Raw genomic sequence first — 17,225 nt, forward strand, 5'->3', positions numbered from 1 at the left:
TCTCAACACATCATATTTTTCTGATAGCACTTGGTTCTATTTTCTGGTATTCTTAACCAGCCTTAAAAAGTTAGACTAATTAACTAGTGAACTATTTAATATACGTTTTTATCTAAAGTCTTTTAAGGAATTGAAGGTCAACATTAAGCTGCCTGAGATAAAAGATAATTGACCCTGGAGCCCATGGAAATTAAGAGATACAAGGGAATTTTAGATTGCAATTCAAAGACAGAAATTTTCTGGCATTTCCCTTTTGGTGATTGTGGTCTGTTAGGCTGTGGATGCTCTCTGAGGTCCTGGATGTCCTGTGTCCAGGGCTGGCTCCATGCACAGGCACCTGTGCAGTCACTCAGGGCCCCAGGCTCGGAAGGCCCTACGCTCCGTATAATGTTCTGCTGTGGCTGTTTTATAATTCGTGATCTTTTTTGAAGAAGGGCACCTGCATTTCCACTTTGCATTGAGTCCTGCAAATCACCTGGCCCTGCCTCTGCCTCTATAGTCTTCAGTGGCTCCTGGAGAGCTCAAAGTGCCTTTTCCTTTTTCAGACACTTGGTGCTTGAGGCACACTTGTTGAGGGTGAATGTTTGTATTGCAAAGTGTGGAGCCTATTCCATGATGCTTGATTCAAAGGTCAAAAAAAAAAAAAAAAGAAAAGGAGGTTTCTAAATTTAAGGGCAACATTAAAACTATAAAGAAAAGACTGATAGCTCAAAAAAAAGAGTGGAAAATTGTATTAATAAATTATCATGTCAGAGCGAATAAAGACACTTAGTAGACAGCAAGGTAAATTGAAATCAACACCATAAACTTTTATGAATTTTTAGAGAAACACTTTTTTCTATTTTATCACTGAAGTGCTAAAAGTCCCTGTGTCACTCTGCTCTACCTCCAGTGCTCATGTGAAATAAGATAATGTGCACTCAGGCACTGAGATTTGGGTCTCTAATACTAATTACTGCTTAAAACAATCAGAGCTTCTTGGAGAGCTGCTAATTCTGTGCTTGCGGTAGAAGGATTCACAATGAACTTGGGGTACCTTGTAACGTCACTCCTTGCAAAATTCAACAAAGTAGTAAAGAAGGACGCTCTGGGGGCTGGCCCCATGGCCGAGTGGTTAAATTCGTGCGCTCCACTGCAGGCGGCCCAGTATTTCATTGGTTTGAATCCTGGGCACGGACATGGCACTGCTCATCAAACCACGCTGAGGCGGCATCCCACATGCCACAACTAGAAGGACCCACAACGAAAAATATACAACTATGTACCAGGGGGCTTTGGGGAGAAAAAGGAAAAAAATAAAATCTTACAAAAAAAAAAAAAAAAAAGGACGCTCTGCAAAAGAAGGGAACCATGACAGCCAATGTGGATTTATTTTCTGAAGACAAATAATTCTCACTTTGTTCAGTTCATAGTTGAGGGGAGTGATCTTGATGCTAGCAAGTCATTTGACAAAATCATGCGTTATCCTTGTGAACAGATAAAGAAAGGTAGAGTGGATTTGATGACAACTCTAACGACTCAGAGCTCACTAAAACATTAGGCCAACAGATGCTTTACGGCGGGAGGAGGAACACAACGGCGTTTAGAAAGGCCTACTCCTTGACTCTTGGCTCTTTTTGATTCAACATTTCGATCAATCATTAGAATGATGACATACTTATAAAACTTGGAGATGGCACAAAGTTAGGATGGTCAGCCAACTTGCCCTACAACACAACATTCCACAAGGTGTCTTCAGGCTGGGACAATGTATGAACACGAATCACTTGAAATTTAGTAAGGAGAAACATAAAATCACACAGTTGGACTTTAAAAATAGACACAGTGTATAATGAAAAACACCTAATTTTACGAAGTTTATGTAAGGAAGATCCAAGGTGGTTAGTCAAGAATCAACAGGGTGAGATGGATGCTTTTCTAAAGGAAGGAATGCCGTCTTTGGCTGCATGATTGAGGTGTCTATATCGGGGTCAGAGAACTTTCTCTGAAAAGGGTCAGAGTAAGCATTTCTGGCTTTGCAGGCTGAGTGGTCCCTGTCACAGCTGCTCAGTCCTTTGCCCTTGCAGGAAAGCAGCCAGAGAAAATGCAGAAAGGAATGAGTGTGACTGAGCTACAAAAAACTTTACTTATGGACACAAATTTGAATTTCAGATCATTTCACACGTCATGAAATATTCTTTTGACTTTAAAAAACCATTTAAAAATGTATCCTCTGACCCCCAAAAAGTAAAAACCATTCTCAGCTTGTGGGCCATACAAAAACAGGTGGCGGGCGGATTTGGCCGGTGGGCCATAGTTTGCTGGCCCTGGTCTCGATCAAAAGACATGTCCTCAGCCCTGGTCAAAGTACTCCTGGATGAATGAGGGTCACTGAACGATTTAGTATCTCTCAAGGGTGATGATGGGGGAGGAGCTGGATACACTGACTCCATGGAAGAGAAAGTCCCACGGATGCTGAAAGATACTCGAAGGGCTGTCGCGGGAATAGAGCAAGACCCTTGACCTGTGCTATTTAGCGGACCAGGAGGGACGAGAAGAAGCTACAAGGAGGCAGATTTAACTCAGCGTGGGAAGAATTTTCTACCCAACAGAGCTGCTCCATCATAAAATGGGTTGCCTCTCAAGGTTGCCGTGGCACAACCATCTTTTGAGCTTGTTGCTGAAGGAATTCTCCAACCTGCACAGGAGGTGGGAATCGGCGAAAAATTCGGAAATGTTTATCAAGCAAATCTAACCTTCAAAAATCCTTAGAACCTCTTGATTAATATACTTCTTTATTTCTTCAAATGAAACTGCATCAGCCTAAAGAAGAAAAGAAATCTCTGTTAAAATGGAGCACAGCACGGATGAATCAAGAATAGAAATATTGGGTTGGGCTGCACCCCTGAACTTCCGCAGAGGTGCATCTATCAAGCAAAATGCTTTGGCAATTCAGTACATTAGGCAATAAATATCTTTTGTTCTGATCAAATTTGAGGAAGAAGCTGAAGTGCATAATTGCTGTAAAATCTGTGGGCTGGAGTCATGGCCAGCGATATGAGCATGTTTCCTGGTCAGCGGAGAGACATGGCTTCACACGGTTAGGACAGACATTTCCTACGACTTCGTGCTCTGAAGTCATGGAATTTGAACAGTCTGATCATCATGTTAATATCCCAGGAACAATTTAACTTCTAACCAATCCCTGGACACTGGTAAAGCCAACATCTAAATGAAATATCTTCAAAGGAAGAGGACTCCACGTGTGCTGGATTATTCTTTAAAACATTTTATGCATGGGATACAGCTTACTAAGCTTTACCTGTTTCATGGTAAAGTTTATTCTGTAACTTACACATCGCAAGCACATATGTTTAAAGCAATTTTTTTTTTTGATAGAAAATGCTGTGGGACATGGCAAAGGGAAGGAGGTGATGTTAGTTGAGATTTTAATCCCTTGACAAACAAATATGCACGAGTTTGACAAAGAACCTAACATTTGTAATAGTAATTTTTTACTGTAGCACCTTGGTATTTGTAGAAGGGAGCGATTATTTTTCATGATGGTTAGGGTTTCAAAGTATTTTATGACTCTTCTCTGTATGTGGTGGTTTCTAGCCAGGGGCACATGTGTGGCATTAACGACAACATGATGGGCTCAGAAAGGGAGGATTTCTGTAGGATGGAATATTTCCAAGAGTGCCCTATTTCAACATTTTATTTTCACTGTGTATGGGACAAATGAACTTAATTAATGCATCTAATACCAATCACCGACACAGCGCTAAGAGCTCGTTATACAGGTGTTATTCAAGCAGAGCTCAGGGAGAGCTGGTGAAAGTGAAGAAGTGTGAAGACTGTGGGAATGCCCAACTCGTCCCTACATTTGGCATTGGCTGATTATCTGAGGACGGCATGCCCTTAGCTCCCCGACCTCACTCCAGGATGCCCTTCCTCACACGGACGTTTTGAGGTTAAGCTCTTCTGTGGAATGGTCATCCACCACGCCCCCTGAGGACAGTAATAAAGATACGCCTTCCTTAACCAACACTCTTTCTTGGCCCAACTGGTTTCCTCTTCAAAGCACTACTCAGGGCAGACTTGCTCTGACATTCAACGAAACGGAGTTTTCCCATGAAACAGACACTGGTGTTTCCTGTGTTGGGTAAGGAGACATTACAGATAGTATTTAAAAACATGGCTTTGGAGTCCGTCAGACCTGGGTCTGACCCAGGAACTACCTGTCACCTGGGACAAGCCGGCTCTCAGTTTCTGCACCTGCAGCGGTAGGATGAAAGGGTACCCATTCTCCTGGGTTAGTTGTGAGCACCCAGTGAGGGGAGGTATGTCAGGGCTTAGTGGAGGGTCTGAAATAAATGACAACTGTTGCTACCCTCTCAGAGCCACTTTAGGTTCATCGTATTTATTTTGAAAGGATTACGACTGCTTTCACGGTAAAAGGGCTGTGTGTCAATACCAGCCAGGAGCTCCTGGAGCTCTCAGCACTACTTACCAGAGAGCCGGGGACACCTGGATCGCCGGGAGGGCCTTGGTGCCCGGGGGATCCTGTGGAGCCTTTGCTTCCTGGTGGCCCCACAGGCCCTATGGCCCCCTTCATGCCTGGAAGGCCTGGTTTTCCCCGTTCGCCTTGTGGGCCTCTGTCTCCTGGGATTCCCTGATCACCCTATTAGGGAAAAAATTAATCATAAAGAATGATGTCTTCTAAAACCACATTAGCTGTGGGTGACAGCAAAGGCTGTGGATTCATACTGGCACCTACCAGCTGTGGGACCTTGGGTAAGTGAATTAAACTCTCTGTGCCCTAGCTTCCTCTCCATGAAGTGAGGATGTCAACAGTATCCACTAAGTAGAGGATGCTGAGAAATGAATAAGGTAACTCAAGAAAGGGCTCAGAACAACGCCTGGCACGCTGGAAGCACTCAACGAAAAGTGAGTTACGGTGTTAGCTGTACTCACTGCCAGTCTAGAATGACGACACTTTAGAAAGTGCACAGCAGCTGTCACTCCAGGCCCGGGTCTCCTTTGCAATGATAAAGGAAGATTGCCAAGAGGACTTTATCCCCGAGATTTTTCACTCAGGAAAACTTCAGGACGCTTGAAATTGCTCCTAAATCACGTGCTTTTCTTTTTTTCTGCTTTCTCCTGTATGTTGGACTTTATTAGACTCTGTGGGTTGGTTTCTGTACTGTGTTTTATGTGTGGTGTGTGTGTATGCATGCACACACGCTGTGCCCTAAAGATACACAACTCAGGGAGGTGAGAAAGGAGAGTTGTGAAGAGGATCAAAGCAGGTAATTGGGGAGGAGAGTCGTCACTGGGGTCATTTGCTCAAGAACATAAATGAGCTATGAGAGAATTCGTCGAGTAACGTGCCATAATAAATCAGGTGTAAGATTATATTAGATATGCCTGAATCTGATAAGAAGCTTCTTTAATGCTGATTTTATCCTGCAAGATGTCTATTACTGTGTTTGTGCCTGAGAGGATAGAAGAGAGAGAGAGATCATGGGAGGGGTTTCAGTCGTAGATACTTCAAACGTCCGGTTCCACAACTCCAGGAGGTAATGCTCACACCAAACAAGTGGCATGGTGCATTGAGGCTGCCCTGTATTTCACGGTATTATTCTTTTATTTGTGACTACTCTGCAAAAGGAGAAACTCTCCCTTGATTTAAAATAATGAAAATGAAGAAACGATTTATGGAGATTTATTTGATCATGGAATGAAGAGTCTGTACAAAGAAGCCATGTAGAAAGAAGAAAAAAGCAGATGGATCTAATTTCAGTGCTACTGTCTTAGTTATAAAAGTGATCTGCACACAAGTATATCAACCCCGCTCACATGTGGAGAAATATCTCAGATGACTAAAATTTAAAAAAGGAAATAAAAGAAACATTAGCACACTTTGATCAATACTCTGATCATGTGCAAAATAAACAACACAGTCTTTAACATATGAAAATTATTTTATAATTTAGGCACAAGGATGTCCATTAAAATGATGTTTATTATTATGAAAATTGAAAAGAACCTAAATACTCAGAAAAGGGGGACTGGAAAGTGAAACAAAGTATCTGAAAGCAGTGGCATAACACAGCCACTAACAGGTAGATTGAGATCTATGTTACTGACAGGAAAGATGGTCATTATGTGTTGTTGGGCGAAAACAGTTATTTACGGGACAGTATGAACCCATTTCTTTGAAAAGCATGTATTCATTTGCAGTGATACATTAAACATATGTGTATATTATGTATAAGAGTGAGAGAGATGGAAATATATCCAAATATCAAAAGTATTTATCTCTGTGTGGTGTGATAAGGTAGACTCTTTTCTTTTTTTATTTAAATTATCTCTATTTTCATATTTACTTCAGTTATCATGGATTATTCCTGTAATAATAAGTAAAAATTAGCAAACTAAACACCAGTACACAAACACACAAGTGCATGTGCACACACACACACACCCCAGCAGCCCTTTCTAGAATTCCACGGAGTAAAAATGTTTGAGCAGCCTGTTGTAGTGGAATGGCTCTAATAGAAAACGTTAAGTTTCCTTAAAGAAAATAATGGGAAGTTGCAATAATGATATCAACAACATGAACAATTCCAATAAAAGCGTCCACCATAAGCGGCATTGCTGGTACCTTCACATATTCAGTCCCTCTTTCCATTTCTCTACCCCGCACACTACCCCCTTCCTCAGTTTAATATTCCACCGGGTCAAGGGTTCTCAACCAGGGCAGCTTTGCTCACCAAGACATATTTGTATATTTGTTGATGTCTAGAGACCTTTTTGGTTGTCACAATTGGAAGGAGGTGGTACTAGGGTATCAGTGGGTAGAGGCCAGGGATGCTGCTAAATATCCTACAATGCACAGGACAGGTACCTACAAAGCATTATCTGCCCCCAAATATCAACAGTGCTGAGGTTGAGAAACTCTAAGTAAAAAAGAACATGGGTGATAATTAGAGTAGGGATATGTGTCTGAGACAGGAGGGTGACAAAAGCTTTCCAAACTGGAATAGCAAAACACACTTAGCTGTGTATACAAGGCCAACCATACAGGTATACCTGTCACATGACCTGCTTCTGGGCCCTTTAATTGTCATGTTTTATGCCTAGCAGAGACCTTGGATCACACACATCGTATCCATTTTATAGTGGGAGATTTGCAGGGTTCCACATAGATAATTGTGCAACTGAAATGCTGGGACCATTGAACAGACAGACTGAAATAGCAACCACAATAGCAATATACGTACACGTTCTCCTTTGGGGCCTCTGTCTCCAGGCTTACCCATGATGCCCTGAAAAACAGACGTCAACACTAAAAACCACTGCTTGCCACCATTTCCCATCAACCTGATTGATAGTGTTCTGGGTGCGGTTTTGCACTGGAAGACTTATTTTAAGAGGTATTTTCCATACCTGGGCACCTGGTAATCCATCTTTTCCATTTATTCCCTATAAAGACAAAAATGATTAATATTTCTACTTCTGCATTAACGACAGAACAAAGGGGTGAAATTTTAAGGACTTAATCATATTTCTACTGAGATTTCGGTGAGGCAGTGCGGTGAAGTGGAAAACACCAGGCAGCCCTGAGTTCAAATTCTGACTTGGGCATTTACTAGCCCTGTTTACTTAACCTTAACAGCACCAGCTTCTTCATTTATAAAGTGAGGGTGAAACAATGGCCTTAAAAGTAAGGATTTAGTGAAATAACAGAAAATGCATAGCCCACTGTAAATAGTCACTAGGGTTATTTTCCTTACTTATTCTATTAGGTACATTCTGAGAAATGAGAAAGCACCCCATGGTGCCAGGTGGCTGGTATATGGCATTTATTGTTACCTTCTAACATGTTTTCCAGCACAGAGTCATTCTCAGTAAATGGTCCCAGTTGCTGCTGGGGAAATTTCATAACATGGCCAGAGCATGGTCCTACTACGAAATAAACTGTCAGCTGGAGAACAATTGTTATTTTTCAGTTGGAAAACAGGAAAGGAAAGTAAGAAATCTGTGATCATGGTTTTTGAAAGTATTAAATAGTGGCTTTTTATTAGAAAACAGAAAGTTTCCTGCATGTTACAAGGCAGTTCTGGAGGTGGTAATAAAGCTTGGAGATTTATAAGCCCAGGAGAGCTATTGGCTGGGAGGTGTAAGACAGAAAACACCTGGAGCGAAATCGGACCCCGGAGTCCCAGGCAGATGTGTTTTTGAGATTTGATTTGAAGAGGGAGACCAAGAGGAAGAAAACAATTTCGTAGCCAGCAGGCAACTGCATGGACGTGCTCTCTGAAAAGCCCAGGAGACTCCGATTGTGCTGGAACGGACTCCAGGAGGATGGAACTGCCGACAACGCATGTTCTCACAGCTGTAAATTACACTGAAAACCGTCACAGTTGATAACCCAACCAAAGTCCCCCAGCATCTCTGAAACATCCTGGGAATTATAGAGAGAACTTTAACTAAGAACCTGTTACCTGAGGTCTACGGTTCAAAGAACTTATTACATCCAGAAACACAGGCAGAAAGATAAAGCTGATTAAGGAGAGGACGTGAAAGAACCAACTGTGTCACTTGAATAAAAGAAGACATATCGAGTGTAAAAAAGTAACTCACGTTTTTGGTAACAATATAAGAAAAGAAATAACCCTATAGTCTTTTTTTTTATCTCTAGTAATTCGCTAAAGACACGTGTGCGCTCTTTTGTGTATGAATGTGTTACTAACTTGCTTTCCGTAGGGGAGAACTGCTTTCAGAGATCTTTACAATAACCTGTACGTGTTTGCTTTTCTTCCCTCTCATCTCACTTATCTGGAAGAACCTCACTCCTGGGTATAAACAACTTTCTGTGGACTGTACATCTGCATCTGAGCAGCTGACTGTGGTTGAAGAAAACCCTGTGTCCTTGCTCACTTGTTCCAATCTAACGTTCCACGGTAGACGGCAAGCAGCCCTCTGCAACACCAGCCACCGTTCTGTGTCCCCTTCTCTCTGAAAGTACTCTTGCACCTGTTTTCCCGTCTCCTCAAACCTCCAGCACCAGCACCCCACTCCTCACGCTCAGCTGATGACTTCGATTCTTCTTTCACTGAGAAAATGAACAGGAGAGAACCACCGCACCTTGCCTCCACCGGGTCAACCAAGCCACACACGCTTGTACTCCGACTTCCGCCTCCCTCCCTCTTGTTAGGAAGGATGAACTGCCCTGTTGCTTGTTAGAACCAATTTCCACTGCGAGTGGAATACCAGGCTTCTCTCCTTCCTCAAACTTATAGCCTCTTTCTTGTACCATCAAAATTTCCCCTCTCAACTGGATCCTTCTTCTCAAGATACTAACATGCTGTAATCTCTCCCTCTGAAGACCTCTGCATTTCTCAATCCAGTGGGGAATTACCAGCTCTCATGTTATTTATCTGTTTCTCACTCCTTTCTCTTAAAACATTTAGTTCCTTGACATCTGGAAACCTCATTGACCTGATTTTCATCGTATTCCATTGGCTGCACCTTCTCTGTCTTGTTGCTGGGTCTTCTTCCTAACAGTTCAAGTGCTCTCCTCCCTTTCTTATCCACAGTGACTCCATCTCATCCAGGTTTGGGCTTAAATACCCAAACCATCCTCTCCAGTCCTGGCCCCTGCATTAATTTCAGACGCTTGTCCCTTGCTTACTTGACATTTTCACTTGCATATTTACTAGAGCTTCAAGATGAACATGTCCGAAACAGAGAACTCTTGGTTTCCCCTCCCCAGCCCACCTATCTCCAGTCTTTCCCATCTCACCAAAGGCACCACTCACGCATAATTGCTCAGAACCCAAATCCCAGCTTTGATTTGTCTCTCCCTCACACTCCACATCCGCTCCATTGGCAGGTCTTGTTGGATGACCCTTCAACATGCATCCTAAATTCTCCTATTCTCATGGCCTCCCTGCTCCCACCACCATCTCCTCTCGTGGGGGTTGTGGCGGTGCCTCCTCACTGTTCTGTCTGCTTTCACCCTGTGTGCCACAGTCTGCTCTCCACACAACAGGAAGGGTGATCCTTTAAAGTGCAGTCCAGCCCTTCTCCTTCCCCGCTACAAATGCCCCAATGGATTTCCATCAGGCTTCAAATGAAATCCAAACTCTGTTCACAGCTCAGAAGTTCCTCGTGCCTGGCCACTGCCGACCTCCCCCTCACCATCTTTCCCCTCTTCTTTAGCTTAGTTCATTCTTTCTTGACTTCATGCCTTTTGCTGTTCCTACAACACACCAGGCTCTAGAGCCATTTCTTTTTCTTGAAACAAGAAACCCTGACCTCCCCATCGCTTGATCTCTCATTTCATGCAGGATTTGCTCAAATGGCATGCCCTTTTTGATGGCCCTATTTATTTATTTATTTATTTATTTATTTATTTATTTATGTGAGGAAGATTGGCCCTGAGCTAACATGTGTTGCTGTTGCCAATCTTCCTTCTTTTGCTTGATGAAGATTGTCACTGAGCTAGCATCTGTGCCCATCTTCCTCTATTTTGTGTGGGATGCTCCACAGTGTGGCTTGATGAGTGGTGCTAGGTCTGCGCCCGGGATCCAAACCTATGAACCCCCAGCCGTGAAGCAGAGAGCACAAACTTAACAACTAAGCCACCTGGCCAGCCCTTGATGGCCCTATTTAAGTGCTATCTAGACTTTACCCTGCTCAGATCTTCTTCTACCTGAAATTGTGTGTTTGTTTGTTGTCTGTGTCCCTACACTAGAATGTAAACCCTAGGAGTTGCTGGGACCCAGAACAGTGCCTGGCACGTAGTAGGTACTGAGAAATACTTGGTGAATGAACACGTTCCTTTTTGCATAATGCCCTGGGAGCCCAATGACAAGCAGTTACCAGGCGGCTTACAGGGGTTGGGAATGGGGCATTGGTAAAAGGAGGTGAAGGGGAGGAAGGGGATGAAACCAGTATTCACCGAGCACCTCCCAGGGCCAGGCCCTGGAGATGCTCACCATATGGCTTATTACTTAAGTGACTCACAATACGCTTTGAGTCATAATCCAAACCCAGGTCTTTCTGACTCCTAAAGTGCAGATCTTTCCCATTTTCTCAGTTGCCTTCTCTAGGGGGATGGCAGCCAGGGAATACACTGACCCTGAAGGTTTCACAGAGACACTAACCAGCCGCCTCGAACTCTGTGTTGCTCGTTCACTTGCAGTCCCGTTCTCCTCATAGCACTGCCTTCCCCCACACACATGGTAAATATACAAGCCACGGGAGCAGTGACCCTCTATAGAGAATAAACCTGAGACTGGGGCATGTCTTCTTCATCTTTGTAGCCCCTCCCCCAGGGCCCAGCACATCCTTGGCAAACAGCAGGGACCAGACGAACAGGTGCCGAATCTAACTGAATTAGTAGGAATGATTGTTACAACATCACATCAATACAATGTATCAGTAGCCAAGAGCTCTTTAAGGACCCAGGGGATAATATATTCAGCAGCAGCAATTTATGAAGGTGTCAGAACAAGGCTCACAGATAAAGAAGGGAATCTGAGACAAAAGCTTTTGCTTTAGTTTTTAGCTTAACACCAAGCGTTATATCTGTGAGTCTTCAGCTTCTTTACATTTTAGGAGGTGATAGGCCATTATATTTTTTTAACTCCAGTGAGAACATTAGACTTAAGAAATAATGAGTCTAATTTCCTGATACTTAAAACAAAAAAAAATCTCACCTTTCTCACCACTGTTTAAGACATAAAGATCCCTCACAGACATTCAGTGAGAAGCATACCCCAAAAAATCGATTTGCAGAATCTGCTCCTACTTGCTTGGAAACTACTTATTCAAATCTCAGATTTTCCAAGGAGATAAGGGAAGAGATAATACTTAGAATACTTCTCAAACTGGCAAATTTTAAATGGTAAAAAGTACTTACTGGCTTTCCTGAGGGTCCTTCTGGTCCAGGGAAACCTATATCTCCAACAGGTCCTCTCTCACCCTGTAGACACAGCCACAGACAAACATTAAGTGCCAAGAAAATCTTCAAAACTGCACACGGTACAACACAAGTACAACTGTTATGTAAGTAACTGGCAACTCACCGGTTCCCCTGGAGCTCCTGGGGGCCCGGGGGCTCCAGGTTTTCCCTGGGAAGTCAAATCAAGGAGAAATATTAGGAGCCTAATTACTGAATGATGCCACATGCTCCTCCCTCCCCCCCACCCGCCCCGTGAGTTTATTGTGCTCCCAGGGCTGTCTCTCTCTACACTGAAATGACCTTCCTAATGGGACAGAGTCCAGGGGACCCATACTTGATTCTGCGGCTCTGAGGTGCAGACTGGAGTGCTGTTCTCTGAAGGCACATATGCGTGTGTGGTGGGCGTGGGAGGGGAGGACAATAGTTTTGAAAATGTGAAACAATGTATCCTCATTTCTGGAAGTCCCTCTTGTGCCCATTGGCACCTCTTCTTTAGTTTGGGGGGTGGGAGGGCACAGGGGGTCAAAGAGGTCCTGCCTAGGCTTGGAGTTTCATAAGAGGGTTTTTATGTTCATAGTAAGATAGGCTGAAAAAAGCTTGTTTGATTTGAAAAGCAGTGTTTTGTTGAAAGGGAGAGGACAAGGTTGACCTGTTCCAATACACATCAATAGATGTGTCCTTGAGGACTGACCACAGAGAAATCCCGGGGTCGAGAGACCACAGGGAGGGACAAGAGAGGAAGATGGACCAGCAGAGACTGCAGGTGGGGAAGCGCTGAAGGTTCCAGACCAGGCTGAGAGATATTGCCTTTGAGAAGGAACCACCTCCTATTCCCTGGACCTCACATGGTGGGGGAAGACAAGCTACATGGGGTAGGTTGGGGCTGAGATCAGAGAAACCCCAGGGGGTTGCCAGGGAAGCTGAAAAGGAAGAGCTTCTTCCCACTTGCTGTTCAGAATTCTGGGAGGAGCCTCCCTCACAGGATCAGATATGGTGAGTGGAGACCCAGGCGGACACGGGCCTGAGAGGGCTCCCTGGCTCCCTGGCTGCCTGCAGGTGCGAGAGGGAGCTCCTGACGCTCCTGTGTGCCTGAGGTGGGGGGTGTGCTGGAGCTGAGAGGGCAATGTCCACAGGGTCTTAGTGGGGGGCCAGAGGGGTGCAGAGTGCCTGGGCCCTGAGATCTGAGACGAAGGATCAGGACACTGACAGCAGGTAGCAGCAATCCCACAAGTCAGGTAGAAGCAGGAGAACCTAGGGGAGGAGGCTGACCAGAGGCCCCGCCCACTGCCAGCCCTTACAGACTCCTCTGGACCACACGCCATCCTGGGAGGAAGGGAGAGAAAGAAGCCCTGGAGCACCCTGGAGGGCCTGCATATGCTGGAGAGGGATAGATTGCCGAGGGAGAGCACGATGGGGTCCCTTTGGTACTCAGCAGAGTGACCACGATGCACCTGAGCGGGAGGGGCTCAACCCTGTTGCAACCAGAACAACCATCTTAAATTTTTTATTGTGGTAAAATACACATAACATAAATCTACCATTTTCGCCATTTTTAAGTGTACAATTCAGTGGCATTAAACACATTCACACTGTTGTGTAACCATCACCACTGTTTTGAAAATCTTTTAACTATTTTACTTTCTGAGCCAGAGTAAGGTCCAGTTATAAAAAATTAAGCTGCATTTTCAATTACACAGTTACATGTTGGCAGTGTGCAACATTTTTACCCCTTCTCTATTTCTGTAATGTCAGCTAATCCTCTTAATTATGAGATATGAAAACTGCATTTTAGGCAAACGTATCAGCTCTTAGACATCCAAATAGGTGGCAGGCAAGCCCCTTATTCCAATCACGCTGCATCCTTCAAAAATGTCTTCGGAATTCTTCATTTGGATTGCCTTTTAACCTATCATCTTTTAAATACTTTAATGGTTGTCAATATTTTTTCTTTGAACGTAGACTTACTTTAGGGCAATAGCCAAAAGTAATGTGTAGTCACTCCTGGGTGAATACAGTGGGAATTAAGCTTCATTATATGACATGGAAACAAAAACAGGGTGTGAGTATTGGGCGGCAGGTTGTACCGGGACTCAGGGCAATTCTGGAAACAGAGTTGCAAATATGTTTGGAAGAAGGGTAGTAAGTGAGGGAAAGGGAGGAAGGGAATTAACTGTGAGCCAGCTTTCAAGAGGGATACTTTCTTGTATAAAAAATTCTGAAGTGCTTGCTAAAGAAAATATTTTCTTGTTACATTTAAAATAATACTAATATTTAACTTGAGCTAGAGTAGCTAAATAAAGGGATCTCATCCGCTATAAAGAATGGTTTCTATGGACTACGGATGGGTGTTTATTTTTTGTTATTAGATTCAGCAACTGAACAGAGTGAAGTAGAGTGGCTACTGGCCTTTTCAGGGATGGGGCTGGTGAGGGGGTGGCAGGTGGCTCTGGCTGGTGCTGGGTGTCAGTAGATGTCAGTGGGTAATGGGTGGTGACGGTAGGCTCCTTTCTTATATTTCTCACGTTCCTGTGATTCAAGCAGGTGGTTTCTATCGACTCTCCTATCCTGGGCCTACCCTGCAGAGGCACCCAGCAAGAGGATAAATGGGCTGGTATTCGTAAAGCATGGCCACAAAATTTTAATTAGAGCATCATGAATGAATTTCAGAACGATCCCTCAGGCTCAGAGAAATGATTTCAACCTTTCCTGGAGCACTTCCTATTCATCTGAAAAGACCTTGATGAGATTAAAGCATTTGACACAAGAGAGCGACAGAAATGATTGCGAGGCTTGGAGGGCTAGTTTACGAGGAGACATTAGCAGCGATAAAGCTCTGCTAATAGCACGGGGCTGAGGGAGAACTCAGGCCGACTGCGGCCTCATACAAAGAACCTGAAGTACAAGTCTGACGGTGAGAACTTTGTGTCTTGAGGATTGAGAAACCTTGAAATATGACCAGAATAGAGAAACAAAACAAGCTTTTCAAAGCTGTGCTCGTATATCAGTGCATCGTCACAAGCACCGCTTCCCAGGTAAGTGGGGGTCTCAGGAGCTGAACGCCTCAGGAGTCACAGTGTGCTCCCCACGCGGGTTTACTGGGGAGACAGAAGCGTTTACCTGCAAAGTAATGTGAGATAAAACGGACTCACCGATATCCCGGCTATTCCTGGGGGCCCTGCTGGGCCTCGGTCTCCCTGTTGTGATTTAAAAAACATTGCTACTTATAATGATATCTATAAAATCTTTACCTATAAAATTAATGCTCAAATAATCATTTGGATTTGGTAAAGTTTTTCTTTGGAATTAATAAGCATTATCAATATCAGCTGGTGTGAAGCTAGAGGGTAGATAGGGAAATAATAAAATGAGCAGCCATTTGAACCTGTTTACAGCTTTCTTCATAACACTAAAGCAATCTTAATGAAAACAAGAATTCATGTTATCATTTCTGTGACCTATTTTTAACAGGACTCCATACATACCTACAGCTAAAATTAGTCAATGTTTTTATTACACATATTCAGAAGTAATTCATTACCAGCACTACAAAGACTAAGCACGTTGAATGTCTTCTGACAAGCTTTTCCTGTAGTTGTCTCATTGGATGTGCTGCTAGAAAACAGTGATTTAGAACAAGGGACTTCACAGTTCTCCTCGGGAGGCCAATCAGAAGATCCCTGGAATTGCTCTGAATGGTAGAGTGACTCAACTCTTTCCAAAAGCAATATGGTGTTTTCAGCCAAAGCTGACAATGCTAAAAATACTCATGATCATATACAGGACAATAAAATGGCACTTTTTGTGGAGCAGAACCTGCATTAAAAAACTTCATGACTTCACTCAGGGACGTAAAAGAAGACTTGATTAAATGGAGAGAACGTTTCATTCTTGGAGGGCGAGGCAATGTTGTAAAAGTGTCATTGCTACCCAAACTAATTCATAAATTTAGTGCGATTCTTACGAAATTGCAGCTTGATCAAAGATATTACATTTCACCTAGGATAATAAATAAATGAAAGGATAAAAGAAAAAAATTAAAAGAAGGATAATAAAGGGATTAGCAATACCAATATTTAACTATGTAATAAAGCTATAACAATGAGAATAATGGAATATTGGCAGACGGTTAAGCAGTACATCAGTGCTATATGACGGAAACCTCCGAAACAGACCAACACTTATAATAGGGTTTTAGTAAAGAAAAGGGTATATTATTCAACAAATAGTGCTAATAATTGAATAATTTCTTTGAAAAAAATTTGATTCCTCCTTATATTATACTCCATGTAAATTCCATATAGATTAAGTAAAAAATAAAATATGAAGCATAAAAGAACCAGAAGAAAATATGTGACTCTCTGATTCTGATTGAGAATAAGAATAAAAGTCATTTGGTGCATAAAAGCAAAACAGGAAATGATAAAGAGAAATAGTTTTATATTTGACTACATTAAATTTATATTTACATATACAGTAAGATTAACATAAAATGAAAGGCAAAGACCAAGGAGGACAAAAACGCCAACATATAAGATAGAAGGAATGTCTTTAATATAGAAAGCAAATTTACAGTCAAATAGAAAAAGAACTAATAGAAAAGTGGGCAAATGATTTAAACAGGTAATTCTTGTCAGTTTCACTCTGCTCCTTTTAAATTAGGAGATTTTTACCCTTGAAATGAATAACAGGAACTTTTTATTCAATGGAAAATTTGCATATCTGATAAAGATGGACGTTAAGAGGCCTTCTCTCTGACAAGACAATCCTTCCAACGTTCGGGTCTCTCAGTTCTTCGAACTACTCTCCTCTGGTGATCAGCCACCTATTTCCATAGTTATACCTGAGACCTTGTCAATAACAGTGACTGCATCCTCTCCATAATCTCATGCATTCCAGCCCTGGACCACTATCTTCCCTGTTCTAACTCACTTCATTGAGTACCTTGGACTCCCCAAAACTTTTCTGCCACCAAGACCTCCAGCCCATTGATGCTACAAATTTTTCATTATCCTTCCCTCCCTGGATGGCCTCTCTCCCTTGCTTAATGAGTTTAACTCCCATGGTCAGTGGCTGTAATGACTCCCTTGTGTACACATGCCACTGACTCTCTTGCCCCATTCTTGCTTCTAGCACTCACTTGTCGAAATGGGAACCTTGCTTAAACTAACTCACCTCCTATTCTGTGCCTTTACCTGTCTGAACATGGCTGGAGAAGAACTCGCTGACTGGTCTCACTTCTTGACCATGAACCTCAAGCAGGCCCCTA

At 43.0% G+C, this 17,225-nt stretch overlaps 1 protein-coding gene across 6 annotated transcripts in view; it reads right to left on the reverse strand.

Annotated features, from left to right (window-relative positions):
* The window catches only part of COL19A1 (collagen type XIX alpha 1 chain), a 305,503-nt gene that overhangs the window by 14,340 nt on the left and 273,938 nt on the right, over positions 1-17,225 (reverse strand). For all 6 annotated transcript variants that reach the window (XM_070514618.1, XM_070514620.1, XM_070514621.1 and 3 more), the window contains 7 exons: positions 15,109-15,153; positions 12,084-12,128; positions 11,918-11,980; positions 7,435-7,470; positions 7,269-7,313; positions 4,493-4,663; positions 2,736-2,802 (listed from right to left, as the gene is read on the reverse strand). In XM_070514618.1, the coding sequence (XP_070370719.1) occupies positions 2,736-2,802; positions 4,493-4,663; positions 7,269-7,313; positions 7,435-7,470; positions 11,918-11,980; positions 12,084-12,128; positions 15,109-15,153 (472 nt within the window). The remainder of the gene's footprint in view (positions 1-2,735; positions 2,803-4,492; positions 4,664-7,268; positions 7,314-7,434; positions 7,471-11,917; positions 11,981-12,083; positions 12,129-15,108; positions 15,154-17,225) is intronic.

This window comes from Equus asinus, chromosome 8 (genome assembly GCF_041296235.1).
Source record: "Equus asinus isolate D_3611 breed Donkey chromosome 8, EquAss-T2T_v2, whole genome shotgun sequence".
Classification (NCBI taxonomy): domain Eukaryota; kingdom Metazoa; phylum Chordata; class Mammalia; order Perissodactyla; family Equidae; genus Equus; species Equus asinus.